The 25090-nt window shown below is 34.7% G+C and overlaps 4 protein-coding genes across 4 annotated transcripts; 2 read left to right on the top strand and 2 right to left on the bottom strand.

Annotated features, from left to right (window-relative positions):
• Nucleotides 1-638: 638 nt before the first annotated feature.
• Nucleotides 639-12282, top strand: LOC129810275 (serine protease gd-like). Its single transcript, XM_055860628.1, has 3 exons — nucleotides 639-1154; nucleotides 5359-6214; nucleotides 11531-12282. The coding sequence occupies exons 1-3, from the start codon at nucleotides 939-941 to the stop codon at nucleotides 12070-12072; spliced, it is 1614 nt and encodes a 537-aa protein (XP_055716603.1). The 5' UTR covers nucleotides 639-938; the 3' UTR covers nucleotides 12073-12282.
• Nucleotides 12251-18409, bottom strand: LOC129810304 (actin-related protein 2/3 complex subunit 3). The gene is made up of 3 exons (XM_055860675.1): nucleotides 18270-18409; nucleotides 17771-18140; nucleotides 12251-12484 (listed from the first exon to the last, which is right to left on the bottom strand). Exons 1-3 carry the CDS (start codon nucleotides 18273-18275, stop codon nucleotides 12327-12329), a joined length of 534 nt encoding a protein of 177 aa, XP_055716650.1. The 5' UTR covers nucleotides 18276-18409; the 3' UTR covers nucleotides 12251-12326.
• Nucleotides 18410-18442: 33 nt separating this feature from the next.
• Nucleotides 18443-19439, top strand: LOC129810297 (GPN-loop GTPase 3). The gene has a single exon (XM_055860666.1). The coding sequence runs from the start codon at nucleotides 18515-18517 to the stop codon at nucleotides 19367-19369; it is 855 nt and encodes a 284-aa protein (XP_055716641.1). The 5' UTR covers nucleotides 18443-18514; the 3' UTR covers nucleotides 19370-19439.
• Nucleotides 19377-25080, bottom strand: LOC129810295 (polymerase delta-interacting protein 2). Its single transcript, XM_055860664.1, has 5 exons — nucleotides 24877-25080; nucleotides 24520-24799; nucleotides 24110-24451; nucleotides 19620-19825; nucleotides 19377-19557 (listed from the first exon to the last, which is right to left on the bottom strand). Exons 1-5 carry the CDS (start codon nucleotides 24972-24974, stop codon nucleotides 19440-19442), a joined length of 1044 nt encoding a protein of 347 aa, XP_055716639.1. The 5' UTR covers nucleotides 24975-25080; the 3' UTR covers nucleotides 19377-19439.
• Between the last annotated feature and the right edge of the window lie 10 nt (nucleotides 25081-25090).

The following is a 25090-nucleotide window of genomic DNA, read 5'->3' as shown; positions in this document are numbered from 1 at the left end:
CTCCAAAGATTTTTTTTGCCTTTCTTTTGTGTCTCGTGCGTGTTATTCAATAATGCCATTGAGAATTTGTCTCGAGAGTGATATTTGGCCATTAGAGAATCTTTACTCACATGTGCAAATATTAAATTGGTCAATGGAAGTGAATTTAAACGAAAGACTTCAACGCCCATAGGTGACGAACCCGATTTATCAAGTGTTTCAATCAGTATAATTTTCTGCCAAATTTAGCAATTCCGTTTTGGCAGAAAAAAAAACTTGGAAATTTCAAATGTGACTGTGGCAAAAAGATGTGCTACAACTTATAGAAAAGCAACTCTCGGAAATCAACATACAAAAACTTACACAAATACCAATATCGATTTGATTTCTAAGCTTTATCGGACAATGCCAAACTATGCCATCTTAATTATTAATATATTGTTTACTCTTGTATCGAAGAGATAGATATTTACTACATATTGAGATTTGTCTGTAGTGCTTCATAGAGCTTTTTCACTTAAACATATTTCGTGTTGGTGTTTGTTAAATGCGACTGTGAACATTGTCTTAAGGTATGGGTGCATTTTGGAAGAAGAGGAGACAATTTTTATTAAAATATTTCCCCCACTTGACCGTGATCTTCTCCAACTTCCAGAGACACTCGTCACACACCAACTGAACTTCAAGTTCTAGCCAGTACAACATCAACCTCCATCATCACCACACGGAATTTTTTGTCAGTTCTTCAGGTCCACTGTTTTCCGGTTGTTTGATCACCGATAATTCCATTGTGAAATATTTGCTGTGATTTTGAACTTACAACATTTCGTATTCATATTTATCATCAAGCAATTAGTATTGAAGAAAATATGAGTAGAAAGAGAAAACAGTTTGTGGTTAAAGTGATAAAATTCCTGTGATTCAATCTAACAAATAATAGAGACAATTGTTAACAAAAGATGATCGCATCGTTCAAACACATCTTCACTCTAGTGGACATTGTTCTAGTGGTGATTTCTGTGGTCAGTGGACAAGTAAATTCTCCCTGTCCCAACCTCTTCCAGTACCAACATAATGGATATGAAGCAGAAGGCGCCCTTGAAGTACCTGGACCACCACTTGGTGGAAAACTTGAGCTTCATATCTTCCTCACTGTTCCTGTCCAGTTGCCATCGGTAATTAGTTTTTAAATTCTATCATCGTGCATTCTTCATTTTCCCTCAGAACCAGTTTCCCATCTTCTCTTTTCCATTTTTCAAGCTATTCTACAAGCACACAAAAAGACCACTTTGGAACACCTTAGTTTCTTTTTTTTGTTGTCTCTAAAATATTTAAAAACGACAAAAATTTATCGCCATCAATAACGCACATTCAACCAGTTATATTTTGTAAAAAAAAATAACAACATTTCGTTAGATCCTCCTTTAACACCAAAAGCGTGCCAAAATATTATAAGCTCTCTTGGTATATTGAGATTTTTTCTCTATTACTTGTCATTTTTTGTCTTAGCCCCATCGACAATATATGATGACGCACTTCCAGAATCTAATGAAGCATTGAAAGCCGTAGCCTAAGAATTGTCGGTAACATACTTGCTATTCTTTGGAGCACACCACCTTCCACGAAAGTGCTAATCAAGTGTGTTTTCTCTTGGGAATTTCCCGCATACAGACATTCGCGAGACACTTGAATACACTTCAAATCAGCATCATTTAAAACTTTAATTTTAGCTTACCTTTACTTAAAGCCAATTATTCATTTTATTATTTGACTACCTTTAATTTATGCCCAACGCACAATAACTTTTGTTTGTAAACATGTTTTCAAAATTTCCCTTGAGAGAGAGCGAGATGACTAGATCTAGATCTCACTCACTCTCATTAAAATGTCAAAAACATGTTTACTAAACAAAAATTATTGTGCGTTGGGCATTAGTCGATAAAATTATTTTCCCAGGTAGACTAATTTACAAGAAATTCCTCTGGCAGTTGAGATATTTGATTAAAGTTATTATTATCTTTACGCATAATGTACTATTACAATTTATGTTGCTTAAAAAGAGAATCTAAAATATCATTTAAATTATTTTCCTTGTTGATTATTGAATTGATTGATTGATAAAAAAAATATTTTGCTTTGGTCACTGAAAAAAATGTAGGGGAACGTAGGATAAAATGTAACACAACGCGACCATTATTTTTCAAAATCTCTTTTTGATCAGCGATCCTACATGAGATTTTTTACAATCCCTTTTTCTATATCGCGAAAGAAATTGTGCTTTTTGAGCCATCTTCTGAATATTATTGATTTTATGGACTTTGTCAAAAACACTGGAACAAATATTGAAAGGTATAGACAGAGTAGGGGGAGGTGGGCTATTTTGAGATGTAGGGCTAGATTGTTATACGACTTTTTCGCCTATTTCTAAATGAAGCTGGTCCTTACTGTGTTATCACACTTGCACATTAGAATTTTAATATGATTCACATTAATTGTCGCTGGTGAGAGTCCAAATGTGTAATTTGTGTGTTTGAATCATTTTATATTCAAAATTTGATCTATTTGTCGATAAAAAAAAGTAGACTTGGCTCGCAAAATTTTAAATAAATTGATTTATAGCATTAATGCTATTTTCTCTTTAATTTTTTAATGTGAAAAATATTTATGATTTACGTAAATTTAAACTTATTTTTGCAGGCCAAGTCCACTTCTTTGTCAATAAATAGAAAAACCCCAAATATTAAGTGACTCAAAGACACAAATAACATATTTGGACGCTCACAAGCGACAATTAATGTGAATCACATTAAAATTTTAATATGCAAATGTGATAACGCCGTTACAATGATTTTATTTAGATCTGCAATTAATTTGTCTATCCAAATTACGTCATGTTGAAACCCAGTTGCCATTGGAAATATGCGAAAAACCGTATAACAATGTAGCCCCACCTCCCCCTACCTAATTTATGGCATTTTTGTTTACTTTATTACATGCTATCGGAATAAAAGAAATTATCCAGATGACATAACACTAATAGGAAATTTACTCCTTTACACCTTTGTCGTAGATCCCTTTACGTGTTTTCGAAAAAATGTGTTTTCCAAGTCAAATTCCTAAAAATTTTTTTTTAAATGAAATTTTGAGAAAAGGCGAAGTTTAAAGTAAAGATATTTTTTGAAAAATCCTTTGAAAAACCAATTATTCTTCCTCGAAACACTAACTAACCCAGATATAACACACTTTCTCATTAAAATTTTAATACGAATTACTTTGTACCTGTTGCTAATGAGAGTTCAAATGTTTAATTTGTCTCTTAAAATTCTTTAAAATTTATGGCTCCAGCACACCTTGATCAGGAAAATTTCATAAAGTCGAAATCCACATCTCTTTCTTTCTTAAAAGCTTTGCATATGTCTATCCTACTCTTTCGCACTCTTCTTCTTCTTTTGAACATCACACCAAATTAAATTTAGTCCAGTCGAATTTTGAAACTGAAAGAGTGGGGTAGACTTATGCAAACCTTTTGAAAAATAAAAGGAAACGAATTTTGATTTCATGAAATTACACCGAGCTAAAAAGTGTGCAGGAGGTATTAGAATTTGATTTATTTATTGATAAAATGATAGACTAGGTAAACAAAAATTGATTTACTTTGGTCTAAGTAATATAAATAAATAAATATAAATATTTTAAAACATCTAAAATTCATGAGAATCGAAATAATTTTACACATTAATGTTATAAGTCAATTAATTTCAACCAATTTTTGCAGACCATTCCACATTTTTATCAATAAAGAAACCGAATTCTAAAAATAATATACATCGAGCAACTGCTCCTTGTGCAGGTCATGGTTCTGACGTCACTGTCGCTATTGATGATGATCATCATGGCGGGTTCATTGGCCTTAGATCCGACGTCTCAATATATTTGACGTTACGCCACAATATGACGTCATACACATGTCCGATGACGCAGAATTTTTGTGGCATGACACATTTCTGGTGTAAATATTATGCTTTTTAGGTGTACTAGGAGTTAAAGTTACCCTTTTTCATGTTAATTTTACCTTTAAATAGGTGTAAAATTAACATTAAAAAATGTTGATATAATTTACACCTAAAAAGTGTTAAAGTTATGAGGAAAAAAAGTTAATCGCACCCCCGTTTTTTCTCAGTGCACGCTCACACATTTTTTCACAGCAAGCCAATTTGACGATATTTTGATAACAAAAATATCTTATCTCAGGAATTGATCGGGATCTTGCATAAAATATCCTAGATTTAGACAGCCTTATAGTTTGTAATCATTCATAAGAATGGGATTTTAACGATTCTAAATGATCTAAAAAATTGTTTTCCCCAGAGTATCTATACTTTTCTTTTTCTTTGGGTATCAGAGTACCAAGACTACGAATGAGTTATCATAATTTTGTGAACTTATTTTGTTTTTTTAAATATCGCCGGCTCTAAACAAGACTATTGTACTCATAAGTCTACTAATAGTAGTATGAATAGATGGTATCATTGGATGCAGAAATATTAAACCTATCCCCAAAAATTATATTGATTAAGTTATTCCTGCAAAAGTTATGAGAAAAAACTAAAAATCGCTCAAAACAATTATCGAAGTTTTTGCCCAGAATTTTATTGTATATAATTTAAAAATAGCATTAATCAGAAAATATTTATTGTTTAAGTATGATAAAATGGTTTCAAAAGTTGAAAGTATATACTAATTGTGTTGTAATTAATGAAAATAAATATTAGCTGCCAAACTTTAAACCTCTCTTCTGAAAAGTTGCATTTTAGAATTCTTTTAGTCTTCTTTGGAGCTGACGATATTTTTTTACGTCTTTAGAGAATTGTGGGTTTGGTGGGTCTATAGAGGATTCATTAGTTAATATCTCTAAAATCTAAACGTAAATTTTTATTTTTGGGCAAAATATCATGCTATTTTTTCCATTTGGAGAAACTTGATAAAAATCAAATTTAAAAGATTATTCATTGCGCTTAATCTCCATGTTTCTCCGTCTGTTCTAGACATCGAGCAAAGAAATCGCATAGCATTAACATATTTAATTTATGGTAGCATTAAAATATGGTTCTTATTGAAAATGGTATCTCCACATCTTCTCTTCCTGAAAAGCCTAATTATATCACAGTTAAAACTGGATTATATTTCATATTATAAGTATCATTGTAACTTCTCATCAAAAAAATATTTATTTATCTTTTAACTTTATCATTTCCAATGACCTTTCCTTTGCTCATGACCCTCATGACTCATTGAACTCTTCATTACAATTAGTCGCATGTGTATTCTGTTTTAAAACAACTGAAGTTGACAAATTTTAACTAAGTCTCTCTTTTCTAGAGCTACGTGGGAACTTTAGAGCTTCGTGACTCTCAAGAAGCAACACTGCAACGTCTGCAAAGTGGACAAACTGTTCGTTATCGCGTGAAATTCCCTTTACCTAATCCTGTGCCACGCCTTGTAAAGATCACATACAACGGAAACGTAATTTGTCAGGGTGAACAAGCGAAATTCCCATCACGAGGATCGTATTTGACTAACATTCGACTGCATCATGTACTCACCACAAGGCTATCCAATTCGCCCTTTCAGGATGTGGATGAGTATCCAAATAGTGCACCTTTTTTGCCTCAGAATAATTATTACGGCAACAATAGCACTAATCCCTTTTTTGACCAAAGCAACAATTACAACCCATATGGTGGAAGCAATAATTTCATCCCTCAAGCTCCAACACATGCTCCTGCTTTTCCTTCATACCAGGAACCTCAAACACCAACTCCCTTTTATCCTCCCTACCAAGAGCCACAAACACCACCTCCTCCACCACCATCACGTCCCACAAATCCTAGACCTTCGAATCCCTTTTTCTCTCCAGGAATTAATCCTCAAATAACTTCCAATCGGAACCAAGAAAACACTGTTCAAGTGTGTGGCAAGATTGAGAGTAGATTCTCAATTACTCCTCTCATTTTTGGCGGTGAGGAATTTCCCAAAGGATCTTGGCCCTGGCTTGTAGCCGTTCATGTATACAAGGGAGCTCAATTTTCCTTCGTTTGTGGCGGTACGCTTGTGTCACAGGACGTTATTGTCAGTGCAGCTCACTGTTTCACTGATGGCAGAGGGGGTGGCTACCAAGCCGCCGATGTTATTGTGTTTGTGGGAAAACACGATCTCAGGAAACTCAAAGAAGATGGTGAGTTAAATTTACATAATATTTCTTTTAGAAACTGCATTATAGGAAGACTTTTAGTATACTTTACCAACCGTCTATCGATAATTTTCACTCTTTTTAATAATATGCTAAATTTACTGAATCAATCTGAACCACTGCTTTAGTACAATGGGGTAATTTTGAATAAGAATTTGGAATTTTGAGATCTCATCACTGCTGTTTTAGATAGGCAAGGGCAAAAGAATAAAAACCAAAAAAATATTAAGGACAGTTATTACATTTTGAGTGTATGGCTTATTTTTCTTCGCGATTTGCTCTTTCTTTTTGCTCACATCAAACAGCGTGAAAACCTGAAAATTCCAATGTAGGAACAATTTCAAATTATTTTATTGGGCCCTAGTTAAAGCTTTAAAATTATTTACAAACTACACGTAATCAATTTTTATTTTTTTTTAGAAGTAAATAAAAAATTTAAAAATATTTTTTTTGTGCGATATTGAAAGCGAATTTTATTTAGATAAATTAGGGGGAAATGGGACATCTTTGAATTGGAATAACTTTGAAATTTTACTTTTCTCATATTTTTAAATGAAACTGGATCTTAATTGACTCAGTTGCACTTAAAAATAGGAGAAAAAACCCAATTTCAAAGATGTCCTATTGAAAAAGTGCCCCACTTCCCCCTACATTGATACAGGAAATCTGAAATTTATTAAAATTTTCTGAAGTACTTTCCCAAAAAGCAAATTAGCTGCCTTTTGGAGCCACGACTGACAAATAATATAATGCACCTTTAAAAGGCTTAGAATTAGAATTTTGTGTTTAAACTTTAAATTATTCTAGAAACACTTAAGCCTCTTAAGTGATGGAACCAAAAGTGTTATAAGCAGATTATAAGATTTTTGGTTCTATAACGTCTTATACGGGCTTCAGACAAGGCTTAGTCAAATGGCTTAACTTCTTTAACTACCCAAGAAACAAAATAGCTGCCTTATAGAACCAAGTGTTAAACAAGTCTTTTAATATACTTTTAAAAGACTTAAAGTGAGAATTTTCTGTTAAAATTCCTATAGAAGTTCTTAAGATCCTTAAGAGTGCGCCACTTTACTTATAGTAATCTCAGTAAGAGATACCGACTTCCAATCTTCGATGACCCTCAATAAAAAATTCAATTCAATTCTCTACCCCCTCCAAAAACATTTTAGAACTAGTCTAGGCAAATATTTTGTCCAAACATACCTATGACCGGAAAATTCGCAATTTTAAATTATTAAAGGTCAAAGGTTAACCACTTTGGAAGGCTCATTTTTCAACCGATTTGGTTAAATTTGGATTTTTTGGAAGATATTGTAATTTCGAACCCGACTGCATCGGTCTACATCGGTAAAGTAGGCGAGACCGGGGCAGAATTAGCCACGTATAGTATTAGATAATAGTATCTTATAGTTTGCCTGCGAAGGAATATTGAGGAAACCACTCTTTATTCTAAATATATACTTTCTTTCCTATTCATTGCAATATTTATCAGCCTCATACAAACATTCTTTGTACGAATTATACGCAATTAAAAATCTCATTTGGTGGGTAGTTCTACCCCGGTCTTCCCTACCGTTTTTTTTTATTTTCAAATACTTTTGTGGTTTATGAAACAATTTGAGCTCTAGTAGACCAGTAACTCACCAAAAGATTAAGCGAAAAACTAATTCACGGTGAACTCTATCTCGTGAGTTCGAGCATTCCGCAAAGCTGGGACGCTTTGTCATCTCTTTTTTCTTAATTAAGAAAGTTGTCCAACTTATATATTAACAGGCGTTTTACAACCGGTTCCTTGAGCATCTCAAAATTCTGGCCAAACTTGCTTAGAAACAAATAGGATAAAAATTATTGTTGGTTCAAGGTTCATTACATGTTAAAATTCCTTCAGGATTATTAGAGTTTCTAAAAAATCGTAATTTAATCTCATTTGTCTTAATCGATTGAGGAATATGCTCTCTGTAAATAATTACACTCTCTTGAAGATCTTAGTTCTTAATTCGCTATCTCAAATCGTTTGAACTCTCAACTCAGCTCAAAATTCAATGAATTTACGGAGAAACAGTGTGACGTGATTATACAGAAATAGTCAGAAATTTTCAAAAAATATAATATATATATTTGTCGCTATTACGCTAAAACCAATTGGTTAAAGATATAGACCTGGGACCTTCGAGGGATCTCCCATTAATCGCCCTCCGCATCATTAACATGCCCCTCATACTCCCCCATCTCTTTCCTTGTCTACCAAAACATGTTTTTTGGGATTCCTCAAAACGCATCTTGAGATTTTTTCGTTTTTGATATGTTTTAGTATGGGTTACCTAGGGGGCAGGGGCATGACATTTCCTATGTTTTCCATATGTTTCTAGTGTGCTGAAAAAACTTTTGGGTTTATTAGCTGTTTTCTGTCAGTATAGAATGAATTAGCAAAAAATATAAATACTAAATAAAAGCTAACTTAATATTGAATGGGCAACCGAAAACTACAAATTGGCAACCTACGTGGTTTTGGAGATATCTTGTGAAATATGTACGAAAAAAGGGAAAAATTTGTACTAGAATCGGTCACATTTTTCAGAGCTATTTCCGATTTTGTCCATATACGAAAATACCCTCGAATTATTCACAATCCCGATTTTTCAAGGTCAAAGTTTAAAAATGCTCTAGAGAGTGTATTTATCAACCGAATGGTACCATATTTGGGCTTTTTGGAAAGGTCTTGGAATTTTTAATAAGCCTGAATTGACTTAAATCGGTCATGATCATGAATCGGTAGTAAACCGATAAGTAAAAAAAATTAAATAAAATTATTTCTAAGCTATTTTTGGCGAACTTTTGAATCTTTTGAGTGATTTACAAATCAAATGTGAACCGGTAAACATGGGAACGGAAGCATGGGACGCTTTGCCACACCTTTTATTGTCTTAAAACTCTTGGCACAAAGAGGTTCAAGGCTAGGGGAATGGAGGCAGCCTTCGCACATTTTTTCGTGCTTCATATTCAGGACTTTTTTCTGACTAAACTGTAAAATGGGCAGTGAATTGCACTACACCAAAAAGTTCTCTGATCTTTTAGGTTTCTATGCATGCCTAGTTCACTATCTCAGAATTTTTGGTTTTTCCTGGACAGGAAAATGAAAAAATATGTCGATTTGTGCGATTCTTGCCCTCAGGGGCAGCGTTTACATGATGGGGGGTTCGGGTTCGTCATCGTTTTTTTTCTCGAAATAAATTTTATCTACAATTAAAAATTATTTTTTCGATTGTTATACTGTACTCCTGTAAATCCGCGGAAACTATCACTGTACTAAAAGCAGATCTTTTAAAACATCTTTTTTCACATTTTCTGGAGCACTGTTTTTCTTCCAAATTAATATCGAAAAATCGATTATGAACATGTTCACACGGTTCACACTGTCAATAACCGTCGTCTCATGGAGATGGGAAGGAGACTATACGCCTGTCGAAGAGGAAATGACCACGAATGTCTCACTGTGGCTTATGAGGCTTAAGTGAGGTTATGATTTTCAAGCCTGGAGTTGTCTGATGGATGTGCGAACGCTCACACATTTAGTGTTTGAAACCACACACAGTGTAGTACTTGCGAATTTTCCGCCCCCGTGATAATAATTTCCCTCCGATGCAAAAAATTATTACGTAAATATCATCTCAAGTATACTCTTCATCCACTGTGTAAGTGATTTTTCTTTAGAAATGAGTTTAACTCTTTCCGGACCACAACATATCCAGCGAACGAATTTCAGTAAAACTCACTTTATTGCAAGTCTTAGTGGTCAAATATGATACTTTTGTAGAGAAAGAATTTTCTCCGCCTCTGGGAAATTGGAAAACTCATGGGAACTCTCGTCCCCTAAAGAACGCAAAAGATAGAAACTTGGACAAACTTCAATTTTCCAAAAGCCAATAATATCAATTTTGTGAATTATTTTTGCATGCCAAATAACTCCTTTACAATGTTGATCACTAAAACAAGAAGAATTATTGACCAGTATCTTGTGGGATGTCCAGGAAGTGCTGAAAAGGACACTCAGCTCCTGCTTGCCAACAGATTCCTCAAAATATTTCACAGAATAGCACTTTAACACACATTTCTCTCAACAGGATGTTATTGCAGACACATTAAGCTTTCTCAAGAGCCAAAAAAACACTTCCTGGAGAATCAGAATTCACCAAAATCTGGAAGAATAGGAAAAACTTCCCCGAAAGCAATCTCCTTCGCTGCCAAATGTCAAAATTATCGGCCATATTGACAAAAATTTCGCTCCCGCTTGAATTTTCTTACAAGGGTCAAAAACCAAATGGCGGGCACTGGCGGGATAACCTTACATTTGACCTCTATATTTTTGGGGACGAGAGTACCCATCAACTTTGAACAAGTTTTTTGAAAATTTATGAAAAAATTGTTTTTCGAATTTATGTAATTTGTAATTGTTAGTTATCATACTTATTGGCCCCGAGAGGTTTTTCCTTATTCGGGTCTAGAAATATGAAAAAAGTCACAATATGTGCAAGGAAGCAGAAAATCGAAAATTCACGATTTTTGACCAAGAATATCTTAGCTCAGGAGTTAATTGGGATCCTGCAAAAAATATCCTAGATTTGGACATCCTTATAGTTTGTAATTATCCAGAAGAATCGGATTTTTATCGATTCTAGATGGTCTAAAAAAATTGTTGTTTCCATGGGTACCCAGTGTCCCAAAGGAGACGAAAGAGTTAACTATGAGAAATCAAATCAAATGTGCGCCATCAAAATTACTCATTTTGGTCCAATTTTCTATTTGTGATTCTATTTGTGTAGCACCTGGGAAAGAAGGGCTTGGCTGCCTATTTTTACAATGAAGATAAGGTTCATAAATACTTAATTTATGGCTAAAAAATGCGGAACGAACTCTTTGGAAATAAAGAGAAAATTTGCATTGTTCGAAAAACCTCACACGTGCGAACCCTGCCTACATTCCCCTATACAAATTATGAGCCTTGATGTTTATTTTAATCTGAAATGTTTCGAATGATATCGAAATTTTCGACTTGTTACATTTTGCCCCAGGTTTCCCTTAAGTAGAATTAGACAAAATTGGTCAGGAGATATTTTTGGCTAAGAATCTTGATTAGTTCGACGAAGACAATATAAAGTTAAGTATCCTAATTTGCGTTTCAAATTGACTTAAACATGTTCAGAGCAATTAAATAGTGTTAATCAAGTTATAGACACAAAAATTAGGAGCTTTTTGTATTCTCTTGAACTTAAGACAAAATTAAAAGAATAATTTTCTCCACAGGAGCGACAATTTCCGAGGTTAATTCTCTAAATATCCATCCTGAGTTCCTGAAAGATCCTCGAGGATCTTTTGATGCGGACATTGCCGTTCTTATACTCAGAGAGAGTGTGGAGTACAGTGCCTATATTCGACCTGTTTGTCTCTGGAGTCTGCCCACGGATGAGGAATATTTCGTGGGAAAGACTGGAGTTGTCGTGGGTTGGGGACGCGATGAGAAAGGCAATCTTGTGACATACCTGCCAAAGCGAACTCAAGTTCCTCTCGTCTCAACGCAGGAATGCATCAATTCTCGCGAGGACTTTAGCACACTCACGTCCTCACGTACCCTCTGCGGAGGCTGGAGAGATGGTATCAATGGACCCTGCACAGGAGACTCTGGCGGAGGTCTAATCATGTACGAAAATGGCAGATGGCAACTACGGGGAATAATTTCCATTGCTATCAAACATCCCGTATCAGGAGTCTGTGATCTCCGGGAATACGTGGTGTTTACGGATGCAGCTAAATTCACCAACTGGATACGATCATTCATGACGCGGTAGCCAAAGTTCCAAGTTAAACTCAGTTAAGACAATGATAAATGCTTGCCATTGCTTGAGAAAGGCATTTTTTTTCTGAGTGACTCTCTTTAGTTAATACTCAGGTGCTATTTAGGGAAGCCGACTTGTATTTTTTTTTTAAAGATATAACTCTGTATATTGCAAAATTCTCTAACGACTGTAGGACATTAAATGCTCTTTTGTTAAAAAAAATTAAACTTGATTTTTTTGGGTTCTATTTTTTTCTTGGAATATTTTTATTGACCTGGACCAGATAGGGATTTGTCCATGAATTTCTTTTTGGCAAAACACAGCCACCACTTACTTGGCTTTCCGTCGTCTCCGCAGAATACTTTCTCACAGACCCGATTCCCAGTCTCTTGGCGCAATTGCAGGAAATACTGACGCATTAGATCTGGAAGATCAAGTAAGGCTTAAGCAAGGTGAGTGTTTAATTAAATAGATCGTCTCCTCAAAATGCAAGTGTTCTAACTCACATTTTGGTCGATTTTGAGTTATTGCCATAGTGGTACTATATTAACCCAATACTATCGGAAAATGCATAAAATTTTTCCCGAAAACCATTTGTTTTTCTAATATGAGTAAATGAAATTGTTCTATGTGCATGAATTCACTAAATGTTTCTGTGAAATTGTTCTATGTCGCTGCGAAGAACAATTTCCTTCAGGAAAGGACAATCTGTCCTTCCGGTGAGCGTCGGAATTTGTTGATCAAATCCTATGAATCAAACACAGAATTTTACCAGAGCTTTCGACACTTATCGTGTCTTCCTCAGTGGTCCTTGGTTGGTCTTTTCTTTAGGATTTTTATCACTAATTCCTCTATTTTCAACGGACTAGTACCAGTCCGTTCGCTGTGCAAAAAAGAAAGAAGAAAATTAGCTCCTAACCAAATTCGAAATTGATGTATAAGAAAGTAGAGGAATTAGTGACAAAAATCCTAAAGAAAAGACCAACCAATAACCACTGAGGAAGACACGATAAGTGTCGAAAGCTCTGGTAAAATTCTGTGTTTGATTCATAGGATTTGATCAACAAATTCCGACGCCCACCGGAAGGACAGATTGTCCTGAAAAACCTAGCTCAGTATTTGAAAAAAATGATAATACTTAGTTAGAATATTTTTTAATTCAATTCAATTTTATTTATTTTATTCAATTTTAATTACTTTAGTTGGAAAAAACGCATTTTTTCATTATCTAGAATTCTTATGACAAGCCTTGAACCTACAATGCAGTTAAACTACTAACAGATTTCGATGGATTTTTTTTTACTTTTATGGACGATAGAGATAAAAATAGCCCAAGAATTTAAGGTTGTCTTTGGACTGACAAAACCAATGAATGATAATTTTCATTCTAATGAAAAATATTGTGTATTTGTATTGTGATTCTTTTCACAAAAGACTATTTCTTTAAAAAATTCAATATTATATAGAAAAAAATAAAATTCAATTTATTAATCTGATAATTTAAAAATTACTCACTTTTGAGCTTAAATGATTTCTATGGAGCAAATAGATCGAGGAATTGGAGATTTCCAAAAAATATCCTAGATTCCTACAACCTTCTACTTTGCGATTACGTAAATAGGGTAGAGTAAGTACTTTTCGCCACCTTAAGGTTTGACACCCTTAAAATCCTTACACTTTTTGTCGAAATAAAATGAAATTTTGTGTACAAGTGCTTTGAAGCATTGTCTATCTACAACACGCAGAAAAATGGAAAATTCTTAAACAGAAACACCCAGGAATTTAATTTCAAATCCCATCCAATGAATGCCAATGCCCTAATCCTAAATCCTTGATCATTTAGTTTTAGTTGCAATTTGCAAATCCGTAGACATTTTTCGTTTTCCAGCTAATGCAGAACTTAAGTTCCCGATCTCTTAACTTGAAAAAGCTAGGGATTCTAGCCCATTTCTTTCGCTCAGAGCTTCTATACTTAAACGCTTCGGGGATTCACGTCCAATTTAAGTTCCCAGGATCTTATATATTCTTAAATTTAGAGTCAAAATTTTTCTGTGTGTATTGAACCAGGACACTTTCCGGGAATTTTTTAGTATCTGGTTGAAAAAGTACATTACCTGCAACAATGCATGTTTCAGTACTTTTCGCCACCTTGTAAACACTTTTTCGCCACTTTGTAAGCACTTTTTCGCCACTTGTTTTCAATTGATTTTTAAGAAACAGCAGCTTTCGAAAATCTTCAAAAGTACACGGCACAGTACTTTTCTTATTTAGCACCGATATTAGACAATTATTAGAGTATTTCGTATGATTTCTTGCACATTTTTTATTTGCGACAAAAATCAATTGAAAATTACGCCTGTTTCAACTAAATTCCGCGAGGAGCGCCACTTGTAAAATGCTTGAAAAAATTAGTGGCGAAAAGTACTTACACAACCGAAAAAAGTAAGCCCTATTTCACCACATTCGTATTTCTTTATTTTTTTGGAAAGCATTATTAAAAAATGATATTAGAACAAAGCTTAGTTAATAACGGATTGACTTTCAGTGAAAAAATATCGAATACTGTACTGAAAAACATAAAATAATGCAAGATAATTTATCTGAGCGTTGACAAGTTTATTAAGAACTCCATATTTTTTGGTGACTGTTCACCTTGTCGGCAATTTCTTTAATTAACTTGCAAATAATCTAGTCGATGGAGAATCTGATATGGTTTTCTGATTCATATGACTTGAGGTCACGAAATAACACTCATTTCGTAGTTTCACGAACTCATAATTTTCTTAAAATGTGATTTTAATTTAGGTGGCGAAAAAGGGCTTACTGGCGAAAAAGTACTGACTCTACCCTATTAGGGAAAAATAACTTTATATAATTCAGAAAAAAAATTCTTTATAGATCACCGTTGAACCAATCGTCCACGGTTAAAATATTAAAGTGGCATAAAAAGGTTTTAAAAGGTAGAATGAGAGTACTGTTCAGAGGTCAAAAATGAATCTTTAAAGAAATGTCTCTTTTGAATTATTTATTCCTTTTTATAATTATTTTAATTGATAAAATTAAAACGTTTTTTAAGGTTTTAACCCAATCATCCAGAAAATAAAGTAACGTAAATAATATAGACTAAATTTTTTTCTTCCTCTGTTTGATAAATTTTTTTTTGTGATTTTCTAAAACTTTAGTATTAAATATTTTTAAAATAAAAAAAGATCTTTTTTTACATTATACTTTTCCATAGAAAAAAAAAAACTCCAAGCAAGCTTGCTGATTGCTTGAAATACGCTTTAATATTTTTATGGCTTTTCAATGTGAAATTGTTCTATGTAACAGATTTAGGGGAAGTGTGCAAAATTTCGGCCAGCTTCTAATTTCGGACACTTTGAGTGTAATTTCGGCCATGCAAATAAATTAATTAAAATTATGTATGTAATCTTCAAATAGTCAATGAATTCATGTTTTGGTTTTAAATATTTATTAATTTTAGGATGTATTAACACAAGTACCGTTAGATTTTAGATATAATTTGAATTTAAATTGCGTTGTAAAAAACTCAGTGTGGAAAGAGTCTTACAAAAAATGTGTCAGATCGATTGTGTTTCTAGCAGTTTTACTATTTATGGTAAAGTTCAAAAGGTTTTCCTTCGGTGTTTTTCATGAAAATTGATTAGTTTTCATTAAAGATTGTTTCTGTTTATGTTAATAATGAATCAATCTTTAAATTTCGGGTAAAATTTCCCAGCTGGATCCTGTATTTCGTGTAAAAAAGTATATACTTTGTGAGTGTCTGTCCGGTGAGGTAGTGTTGCCTATTCCGGCAACATCTTTTGGTTTCCTAAATTTCTTATTCATTTTATTTTTATTTTTCAATTTCTGAGTTCTACAATGTCCAGAGAAAAAAAAACCATCGCTTTCATGAAAATGATGATGTGGAAAAGGCCTTGGAAGAGTTAAGGAAGGGCAAATTGCTACGGGAAACTGCGCGTAAATTTGAGATGCTACTCTTCAGGTCTTCAGGACAAATTACACGGAAGATCTCAGGGCTTGTGGGTCATACAAACGTATTAAACTCGTTCCGTTTGACTTTTGAAATTTTCCATCCGTTGCGTTACAAAAGGTGGCCGGAATTTAACTCAAAGTGGCCGAAATACTACCCAAAGCCGTGCCCATATTTTTATTCATTTTTCAATATTTTAGGAAGTGATTTAAAGAAAACAAAGACGATAAACTAGTTTTCAAGGTTCCACACAACCCTCCCGAAAAGGAAGTAACAAAAAATATCAATAAGAATTAAAATTATTGCACTTCAAACTTAGGACTTCGGGGCTTATATGCAACTATGCCGAAATTTGGCACACTTACCCTATACAACATTTATTGAAATTTTTGTGACTAGAACAATTTCATTCGATGAAATTTCTTGAATTTTCCTTCTTTGTGAAAAATCTACTGATCGAACAATCTTCATATTTTTAATATATCATATTTAGGGGAAAGGCTCATAATTTTGTCCAGTTTCTTATTTTGGACACTTTGAGGATAACATTGGACACTAAAAATAAATTGATTAAAATGATGGATTTTTATTCCAATATTTGATGGATAATGTATTCTATCTAAATATTTGTTCTTTTTGGAAGATTTTAACACTAAATACGTTAAAATTTGAATATGATTTGAAATTGCTTTGTTGAAAATTCAGTGTGAGCAATTGCTTACGAGAAATATGACAGAACTTCGTGTTTACTTCAGTCTTATTTAGTTTTGGTGAAGTACTAACAAAGTTTGTTCGCTGTTTTTGAGTGATATTATTGAATATTCATTGAATATTGTGTTGATTCACGTTACTGATGATTTGTACATTTGACCTGAAGTGAGATTTGCCTTGTGAATTATATTTTTCGTGTGAAAAATGGAAAATTTTTTAAGACATTCACCAGTGAGGTGATGATTCTTATTTTGGACAGGTGTTTTTCTCACGAAATTTCGTGAAGTTTTAGCTTTTGTGATGACTAGGTTGGACAAATGCCTGGAGAAACAAAGGAGCATCATCTCTACGAAAGAGATGTAGCGAGAAATGCCTTGAAAGGCTCCCGGAAAGGTCAGGGAATGAGCGAATCCGCACGTACTTGGAGTACCGAAGTCAACTCACTTTAATGAATGATATGGAAAGTTTCCGGGCTTCTGTGACATTCTACGTTTCCCTTACATGAACAGGAAGAGGACTTGGTAAGATTGGTTCATCAAATGAAGAACAATGGGCATCCTGTTGAGGCGGATTAGCTGTCCAAATTTACAGCCAAGTTGGACAAATTAATAAACAAGTTTTCCAAAATAAGAGCCAAGGTCACCTCTACTTATCAATTCATTTTTAAACGTATTAAAACTAATTTTAGTAAAAATAAGACGATAAATAGCTTGCCAAGTTCATAAACAAACCTTCTGAAAAGAGAGTAACAAGAAATGTCAATTAGTATAGAAAATATCGCACATCAAACTTGGAACTTCGATGCTTATAAGCAGACTGTCCAAAATTATGAGCACTTCCCCTATTAGTTGTTTCGAAGATTTAATTTTAAACCAAAAAGAGCGATTTTAAGGTGTCAAAAATGTGGATCGAGAGCACAAAGTATTAAATAGCTTTTCTCGTGAATTAACTTATTGTGAGTTAGAACACTTGCATTTTCAGGAGACGAGATTTTGTTAATTTTACCTGCTTCCTGGCTCGTTGAGGGTTTGGCATACACGGAATTCAGTGGAAATCCTGCCTCTCCCGGAATATCGAATTTCGATATAGCCAAGGAATACATCTCCTGGTGACCTTGATTCTTGTTTGAGCATCTCTGGAGTTTCTTCAGACACTCAGTTATGTAGAGCGTAACATAAATAAGCACACGATCAACTTCCGATTTGATCTCAAATGTCCGGAAGAAGATGTTTGCTTTGAAGTAGTACAGAGCCTCATCAATGATATCTTGCTCGTTGTTTGTGGTTGGTGCTGGACCCCGATGTTGCGTTCTAAGTGGCAATAGTGCCATATTTCCCAGGGATTGGGAATAGTCACGTAATTGCGAATGGTATGCCTGGAAAATCCATGAAATATTGTTTTCTTATCAGAAAGTAGAGCCTACTCCGGACACACCCACAAAAACACTGATGAATTTCCTGTGAAATCTACGGTTACAGAGATTATTTTCTAATTATCCACTTACCGGCATATTAATCTTAACGTTATGTAGGAGAAAATTAAAGAAATTTGCGTATTTTAAGTAGATTTATGTGATTTTTAGTGATCAATGAATCATAACAACTCCCACAGCGACAGAGGGGAAATGATTTTGGGGCAATTTGGGTGGAATTGGGACAAAGGAGAATTGAGGTTATGTCACGTTGTTGATTGTTTTGATAGCGCGGAATGGGTTGTTTTTGTGAAAATTCGTGAAGAAAACAGAGGAAAATGCGATACGCACAGTTGGTGATGGGGCCAGCAGGATGTGGCAAGTCCACCTATTGCAGCACCATGCAGAAACACGCAACAGATACACAGAGAGTCATCAATATAGTTAATCTCGATCCAGCAGCAGAAGTATTCGACTACCAGCCTCTTGTGGACATAAGGGATTTGATTAATGTTGAGGATACAATGGAGGATGAGGAATTGCACTTTGGACCAAATGGAGGACTTGTCTTTTGTCTGGAATACCTGATAAAAAACTCAGATTGGCTCAAGGATCAGCTCTGTGGAGGATCTGATGAGGATATTGAGGGAGAACCGGATGATGACTATATAATTTTCGATATGCCTGGACAAATAGAACTCTATACACATCTCTCAGTGGGAAGGGATCTTGTGCAGCTGCTGCAGTCATGGAATTTTCAAGTATGCAGTGTTTTCCTCCTGGACTCTCAGTTTATGATTGACGGAGCTAAATTCATCTCCGGGACCATGGCAGCACTCAGTGTAATGGTAAACGTTGAGTTGCCCCATGTAAATATCCTCAGTAAAATGGATCTCTTGAGCAAGGGTGCCAGGAAGCAGTTAGACAGGTACCTTGAGCCTGATCCAATGGCTCTTCTCAGTGAAGTCAACACTGAATCTGCTTGGGGCAGGAAGCACCAGAAGCTGTCTGAGGCAATTGGAAATCTCATTGATTCCTTCAGTCTGGTCAGATTCATCCCACTCGACATCAGTGATGAAGAAAGTGTCAATGAAGTGCTCATGATCGTGGACAATGTCATCCAATATGGAGAGGACTTTGATGTGAAAACCCATGATTTTGAGACCCCAGACCCGGACGACGAGGAAATCTAAAGAAAGATTCTCCACTGTTCTCTCAATTTTATTAACTCTGGGAGATTTTGAATAAATAAGTCAGGTGAAATCACGCATTTTCTTCCGGAGGACTAGTTCCTCCGTCATCAGGTTTACTTTCCAGCGAAAAGGGCGGAATCCGGCAATCAAAGGTATGTCCATCTTCCCGTTCTAGACGAAAGGTCCCCCTGGAAGTGAATTTTCATTGAGTTTTGGGCGCCAGGAAGGGATTTTCAAACAGGATGCTCACCACATGTGACCGCTAGGAGCTTGAAGACTCACATGGCTGCTGTATTGGAAAGCTGGAAGACGAGGACTCAGAACAGGTTCCTGGCCCACGACACCTCGGCCACGGACAGTTTCGAGTGTGCCCGAGAGGGAAAATATCCTCCAGTGCCTCTCTCGAAGCTGAACGCTCAATTCCCCGAGATTCTCCAGTCGAATGCAATAGCGCCACTGCGAAGAGACGGAAGGATTCATATATTGAGTAAAGAGTGATAAGCCTAGATCAGCTTATAGAGGTGTGATTCATTCATTGCAAATTTGGATTGTGGCAAACCCGATCAATACACTCAGTCCCGGGATTATGCACATTTTCAGGACCGAAAAAAACGCGCAAATGGCTTTATTGCATCGTGAAAATTTGCATACCCGCAGGGGCTTTCTTTTGAATAAATCGACCGTAGAACGAATTTCGCGCGGAGGAAAAGTAGTTCAAACAGAAAGATTCAACTGTTTAATAGAAATGCATTAACAAACTTTACTTTTTAGCCAGAGTTCTTCAATAAATGGTTATAATATTTAAAAAAATTTACCGAAATAAAAGAAATTAAAGTTTTATTTTGAAAAAGAAGCACAGTGTTTTCAAATTTCCCGCGACGCATATAGTATACATTCAGACGTATTTCAAAAATGATTTCATAAGTTGACTCCCAATGATAGGCAAACTTGCATAATTGTATGTGCATAATTCCGTCAAGTGCATAATCCCGAAGAACTTAATGCCGGGACTGAGTGTATAATGCAAGTTTCGTTTAATAATTCTTAAAGTGTATGAAGCATATTATCCTTATTAATGATGAAAATTGAATGAGAAATGCATAAAAGTAACTGAAAATCTTTAAAGTGGATTATCTCGGGAACTATGAGAGATAGAGGCCTCAAACTTTACATCCATTTAGAGTTTCTTTCAGGCTTGACATATGCAAAATTTCACTTGAAAGTAAGGAAAATTGGAAGAAAAATGCATAAAATTGTCTAAAAAACTTTAAAATCGATTTTCTCAGAAACTATGAAAGATCAAGCTCTCCAACTTGACAACACACTTATCGTTTAGGCTTAAGAAGTGCCAAAATCCGCGAAAAATTTAACGTCCTGCGAAAATCCGCGAAAAATTTTGCGGCCCGTGAAAATCCGCGAAAAATTTCGCGGCCCCTGAAAATCCGCGAAAAATTTCGCGTCCCGCATAAATTCGCGAAAAAACTAAATACTGAAGTAATTATAAATTCGATGAATGAATAAACAATTAAATAACATTGTTACAAGCTTTTATTTATTCATCGCGACTCCTCTTAACACGTAAATGACTGCAACGGCATTTCATGCCAAATTTCTCTTTTTAATATTTTACTACAGTAAAAAGAACTTTAAAAAAAACCTTTGCATTTGTACTAATTCAATTATAAATACGTATTTATACGTATAAAGATTTTCTCATTTTCTTGTGGTATTGTATAAATTTTCTGAAGATTGTCAAATTAATGCTAAAGTGAATTTTCAGATATTTTTGTAACAAAAAACCAATTTCCATTGTTTTTTTCTTTTTTTTTTAGCAATTTGATAAGGATTATTGGATTCATATCTATATATATTTTCCTGTAAAATTTAAAAATTCTCATTTATAATTTACGCTTTTTAAGAAAATAATAAGTAAAATTCCAAAAGGAATTCGGAAAATAAAAAAAACAAGGTGTAAATTTAATTTTATCTCTGCAATATTATTCGGCAATAATTCTTATTATTTATTTTTTCAATATTTTCACATTTTCTTGTATTTTTTGTGATTTTTCGAACCAATTTTCAATTGATCAGACATATTAAATGTTAAGCGGTTACGAGTTTTCGTCAAGAAAAGTATTCTTAGTAGCTAATTATTTATTGTTTTCGGATTTAACGAGTATTTTTGTAACATTTTTGCAATACTTGAGAACCTTGTCGAGAAATCATGGAGCAGTCTCTAATTTTTTTTTTTAATTGGTCTACTCAAGTGGCGTTACAACATGAACAAAAAATGGTTCAAATGCAAGGGTTTATTCAAGATTGAAAATTTGTGTTCATATTCCATTTATTCCATGTGATTCCAATATGATTCCAGGGATTCCAAGTTGTGATTCTGTTAATAATTCAATTCGGTATTCTCTGATTCTCAATTATTTCATTCTCTGATTCTGTTTATCCCAGAATTCTTCGAATTTATCGAATTGCAGATTTTGGTTAATACGATCGATTTCGTTTGTTTTTCGAGCAAACTAAATTTTTCTTTCTATCACAATTCATCGATTCAAGTGGAAAGATTGAAGATTGATCTACAATGTTGAGCTATATTTAAATATTTTACTACAATTAGTAATATCTCCAATTTTTGTTATGCTGACGGGGCCCCTGCCCCAAAGGTGCCCCAATGAACCGTTTTTTTTAAGTGTTTTGTATTTATGGGCTTAATGTTATCCAGTCGGCCTTCTTTAGTACTGCATATTTCAAAATTAGAATTTCTATTCAATTCTAAAACTAAACAATTAAAATTAAAAAAAGAAAAATATGAAAAAAATAAATAAATTCAATTCCCACAAGACACTTCTTCGGTTTTGAAATGTTTCTTGTTGAATTTTCCAAGTTTTTCAAAAAAAAAAAACTCAAAATCATTTAATTTGGATTCAAAATCAGTAGGAGATAAAAATCGATAAAATATACAAAAAGCGCAACATCTAATTTTAAAGATTTTCAAAATAGGATTTTTTTAGAGAACCTGGAAGAAGTTTTTTAGGAAATATGTAGCTTTAAAGATTTTCACATTAGGCCTCAAAATAATCAAAATAGGATGAGAATTCATTTTTTGAAAGAAAGTATTTGAGACTAATCAACATCATTTTTCAGTCCACTTTTGATAAAAATTTCCCGCGATTTTCTTCAAGGAAAAGCCTTCTTGGTGGCTTTAGGAAACTTTCAGCTTACGAAATTCGCCGAAAAATTGAATTTAAAATAATTTCTTGATCTTAAATACGTAAAAAATAATTTTTCTTTATCAGAATTTCCAACCGATTTTTTTGTAAGTGTTTTCGTTTTTAAAAATAATTTCAAGTATTTAAAGTCTAAGAGACTTTGTGGTCTCTAGGAACATCGTTTTGGGATCTTCGAGTTTAAATGATCCATGTACCCTTAGCTACTTAAATCCTTGTACTCTTTGTCTAAATCCGATAAAATCGTATAAATCGGCATAGTGATTTTCTTGAAAAAAGGTCGCAATTGGATTCCTTTTTCCTTTTATTGATTTTTAGATAAGCTCAAGTCATAGTAATTGAACTTATTTTGACAAATTTTCGGGAAAAGTCTTATTCTTTGCGTTCGAAAAACGTTTTCTGTTGGGGATAGTTCACCAATTTGACTCCCCTCTTGCTAAAATCCTGGCTGTAACCTTGCCTTTAAATAGAGCCTCTTATCAATCCTAAAGAATGGGCAACTCAATCTGTGAAAAATACTGAACATAAGACAAAACGCAGTGCCTCATCATTTACAATTTTGTTCTTGGTATCCCGGGTGTCCCCCTTCGCATTTGCTTACTGGGTGACTTTTACCTTACATCCGCTACGGAAGAAATCGTATTTCTTATCAAATGAGACATATTCTAGGATTGTTCTTTTCAAAAGGTATGAAATGCTATGAAGGATAATGTGTAGAATAATTTCCCAAGACACAGAAAATATCCCTTTGCCTCCAGCAAGCGAGGATGCAATCGTGGGAATAGCTATGACACTTTTAAGAATTCTGGATTGGGATTTCAGTTTTCAGGATTTCGGGATTTTGACCGGTACATGTTGTTTTATTTGAAAACGTGAAAAAATGTCCATTTTTATTAATCTTTTTTGGAAAATTAAAAAAAAAATCCATAGAAATCTGTAAGGTACTTTGTCTTATCATTATTTATCGCGGAGTTTTAGGAAGGAGTGATTCTGTAATTCCATTTAATTCTAGTAATTTCATTTCCATTTAATTTGATTCCAGTGATTCTTGCAGGAATATCATTTCATATTCTATTAGAATCTTATGAGTGATTCCGTGGATTCTATGGATTCTAACGGAAAAATGTGTCGGTTATTCCAAACTTGAGTAACCCCTTGTTCAAATTGCATAGGCCAATTTCGAGAAATCTAGAAAAACCGGTTTAGAACCGGCTTTTCAAAAAAAAAATAATAGCATAGAAATCGTCGTACGTGTAAATAAATATATTTAAAAAAAAATTATGAAGATATCCTCTTTCCAAACCGGAGATATTGCGTACTACGGACGGCCGGACGGCCGGCCGGAACCGAAAATAGCAGACTACTATTTTCGGCATCAGGGATGTTCAAAACATAAACCCTGTGAAGTTCAGCTAGATCAGAGCACTTTTAGAAAATCGGAGGATTACAATAAGTGTGATTAGAAAGAATCACACGTAAATGGGAGCTGGTTTGTGGAACTTACCCAGTATACAGACGCTGCTGGAGTCTCTCTGCATCCCATGTAGAATGGAATAACTGTCACACGGACACCTTCAGTTGTTTCCTTGTGAACATCCGACAACTCCAACCAGGGATGGTTCTTCTTCTGCCAGGCTCTGAGTGTGTCCTGAGCCTCGAAAGGAGGATCCCTCTCTGGTTGGTACGTGAGAAATTTGTCAAAGAGTTCATGATGGAGTGGAGTCTTCTCTGGACTTGAGTACGGAAGGATGTCTTCATGTGCGACATAATCGAGTCCGGGGATGGCATAGAGACTCCTGCTGCTGTCCTGATTGCCCAAAAATGTCACAGCCTCTGTCTGGGCCCTCTGAAATCATCGCAAAGAGGGTAATCAATTCTTTCTCCGTTTAAAAAAAAATATTAAATGCGTCTTACAATGAACGGACAGTCCCGTGAATCGATGAGAACCTGGTAGAAAGTGTGTGTTGTACCTTTCACTTCTTTCCCCACATTCCCAGATGGTGCCTCTGCCCCTGTATCAACTTCTGTTTTTATTGGCGGTGACTGTGTATTTGGGATGTCTCGGTCATATACCCGTGCCAGCCATGGGAAGAGGACAACACCACGATAGCCAAAGACCCGATGCAGGAATAATTGCCCAGTGTCGTATTTACCCTGAATTTTTGGCGCCTCCAACTTTCCCACTTCTGCCAAACTGAGAATATTGCGTTTGATTTTTGGTGGAAAAATTATATAAGAATCGAAAGGAGGAAATGTTCCGCTCTGACTCACCGGGAAAACCTCAAGGATTGTGTGGAGATGCATCGTAGGGCAAGTTGGAATTGAATTGATCTTCCCGTCAGCAAGTGTTTCATCACAATTACCATCATTGGAATGGGATTTTTCACGATTTTCCCAAAAGATAAACACACACACTCCCCGACTTATTTTGGTACTATTTTGGGCCGCTACTCTGCCTGTGACTTTGGGACATCTACCCCTCCGT

This window comes from Phlebotomus papatasi, chromosome 1 (genome assembly GCF_024763615.1).
Source record: "Phlebotomus papatasi isolate M1 chromosome 1, Ppap_2.1, whole genome shotgun sequence".
Taxonomy (NCBI): Eukaryota; Metazoa; Arthropoda; class Insecta; order Diptera; family Psychodidae; genus Phlebotomus; species Phlebotomus papatasi.
Note: the sequence above shows the minus strand (reverse complement) of the source record. Positions and strands in the feature narration are given on the sequence as shown.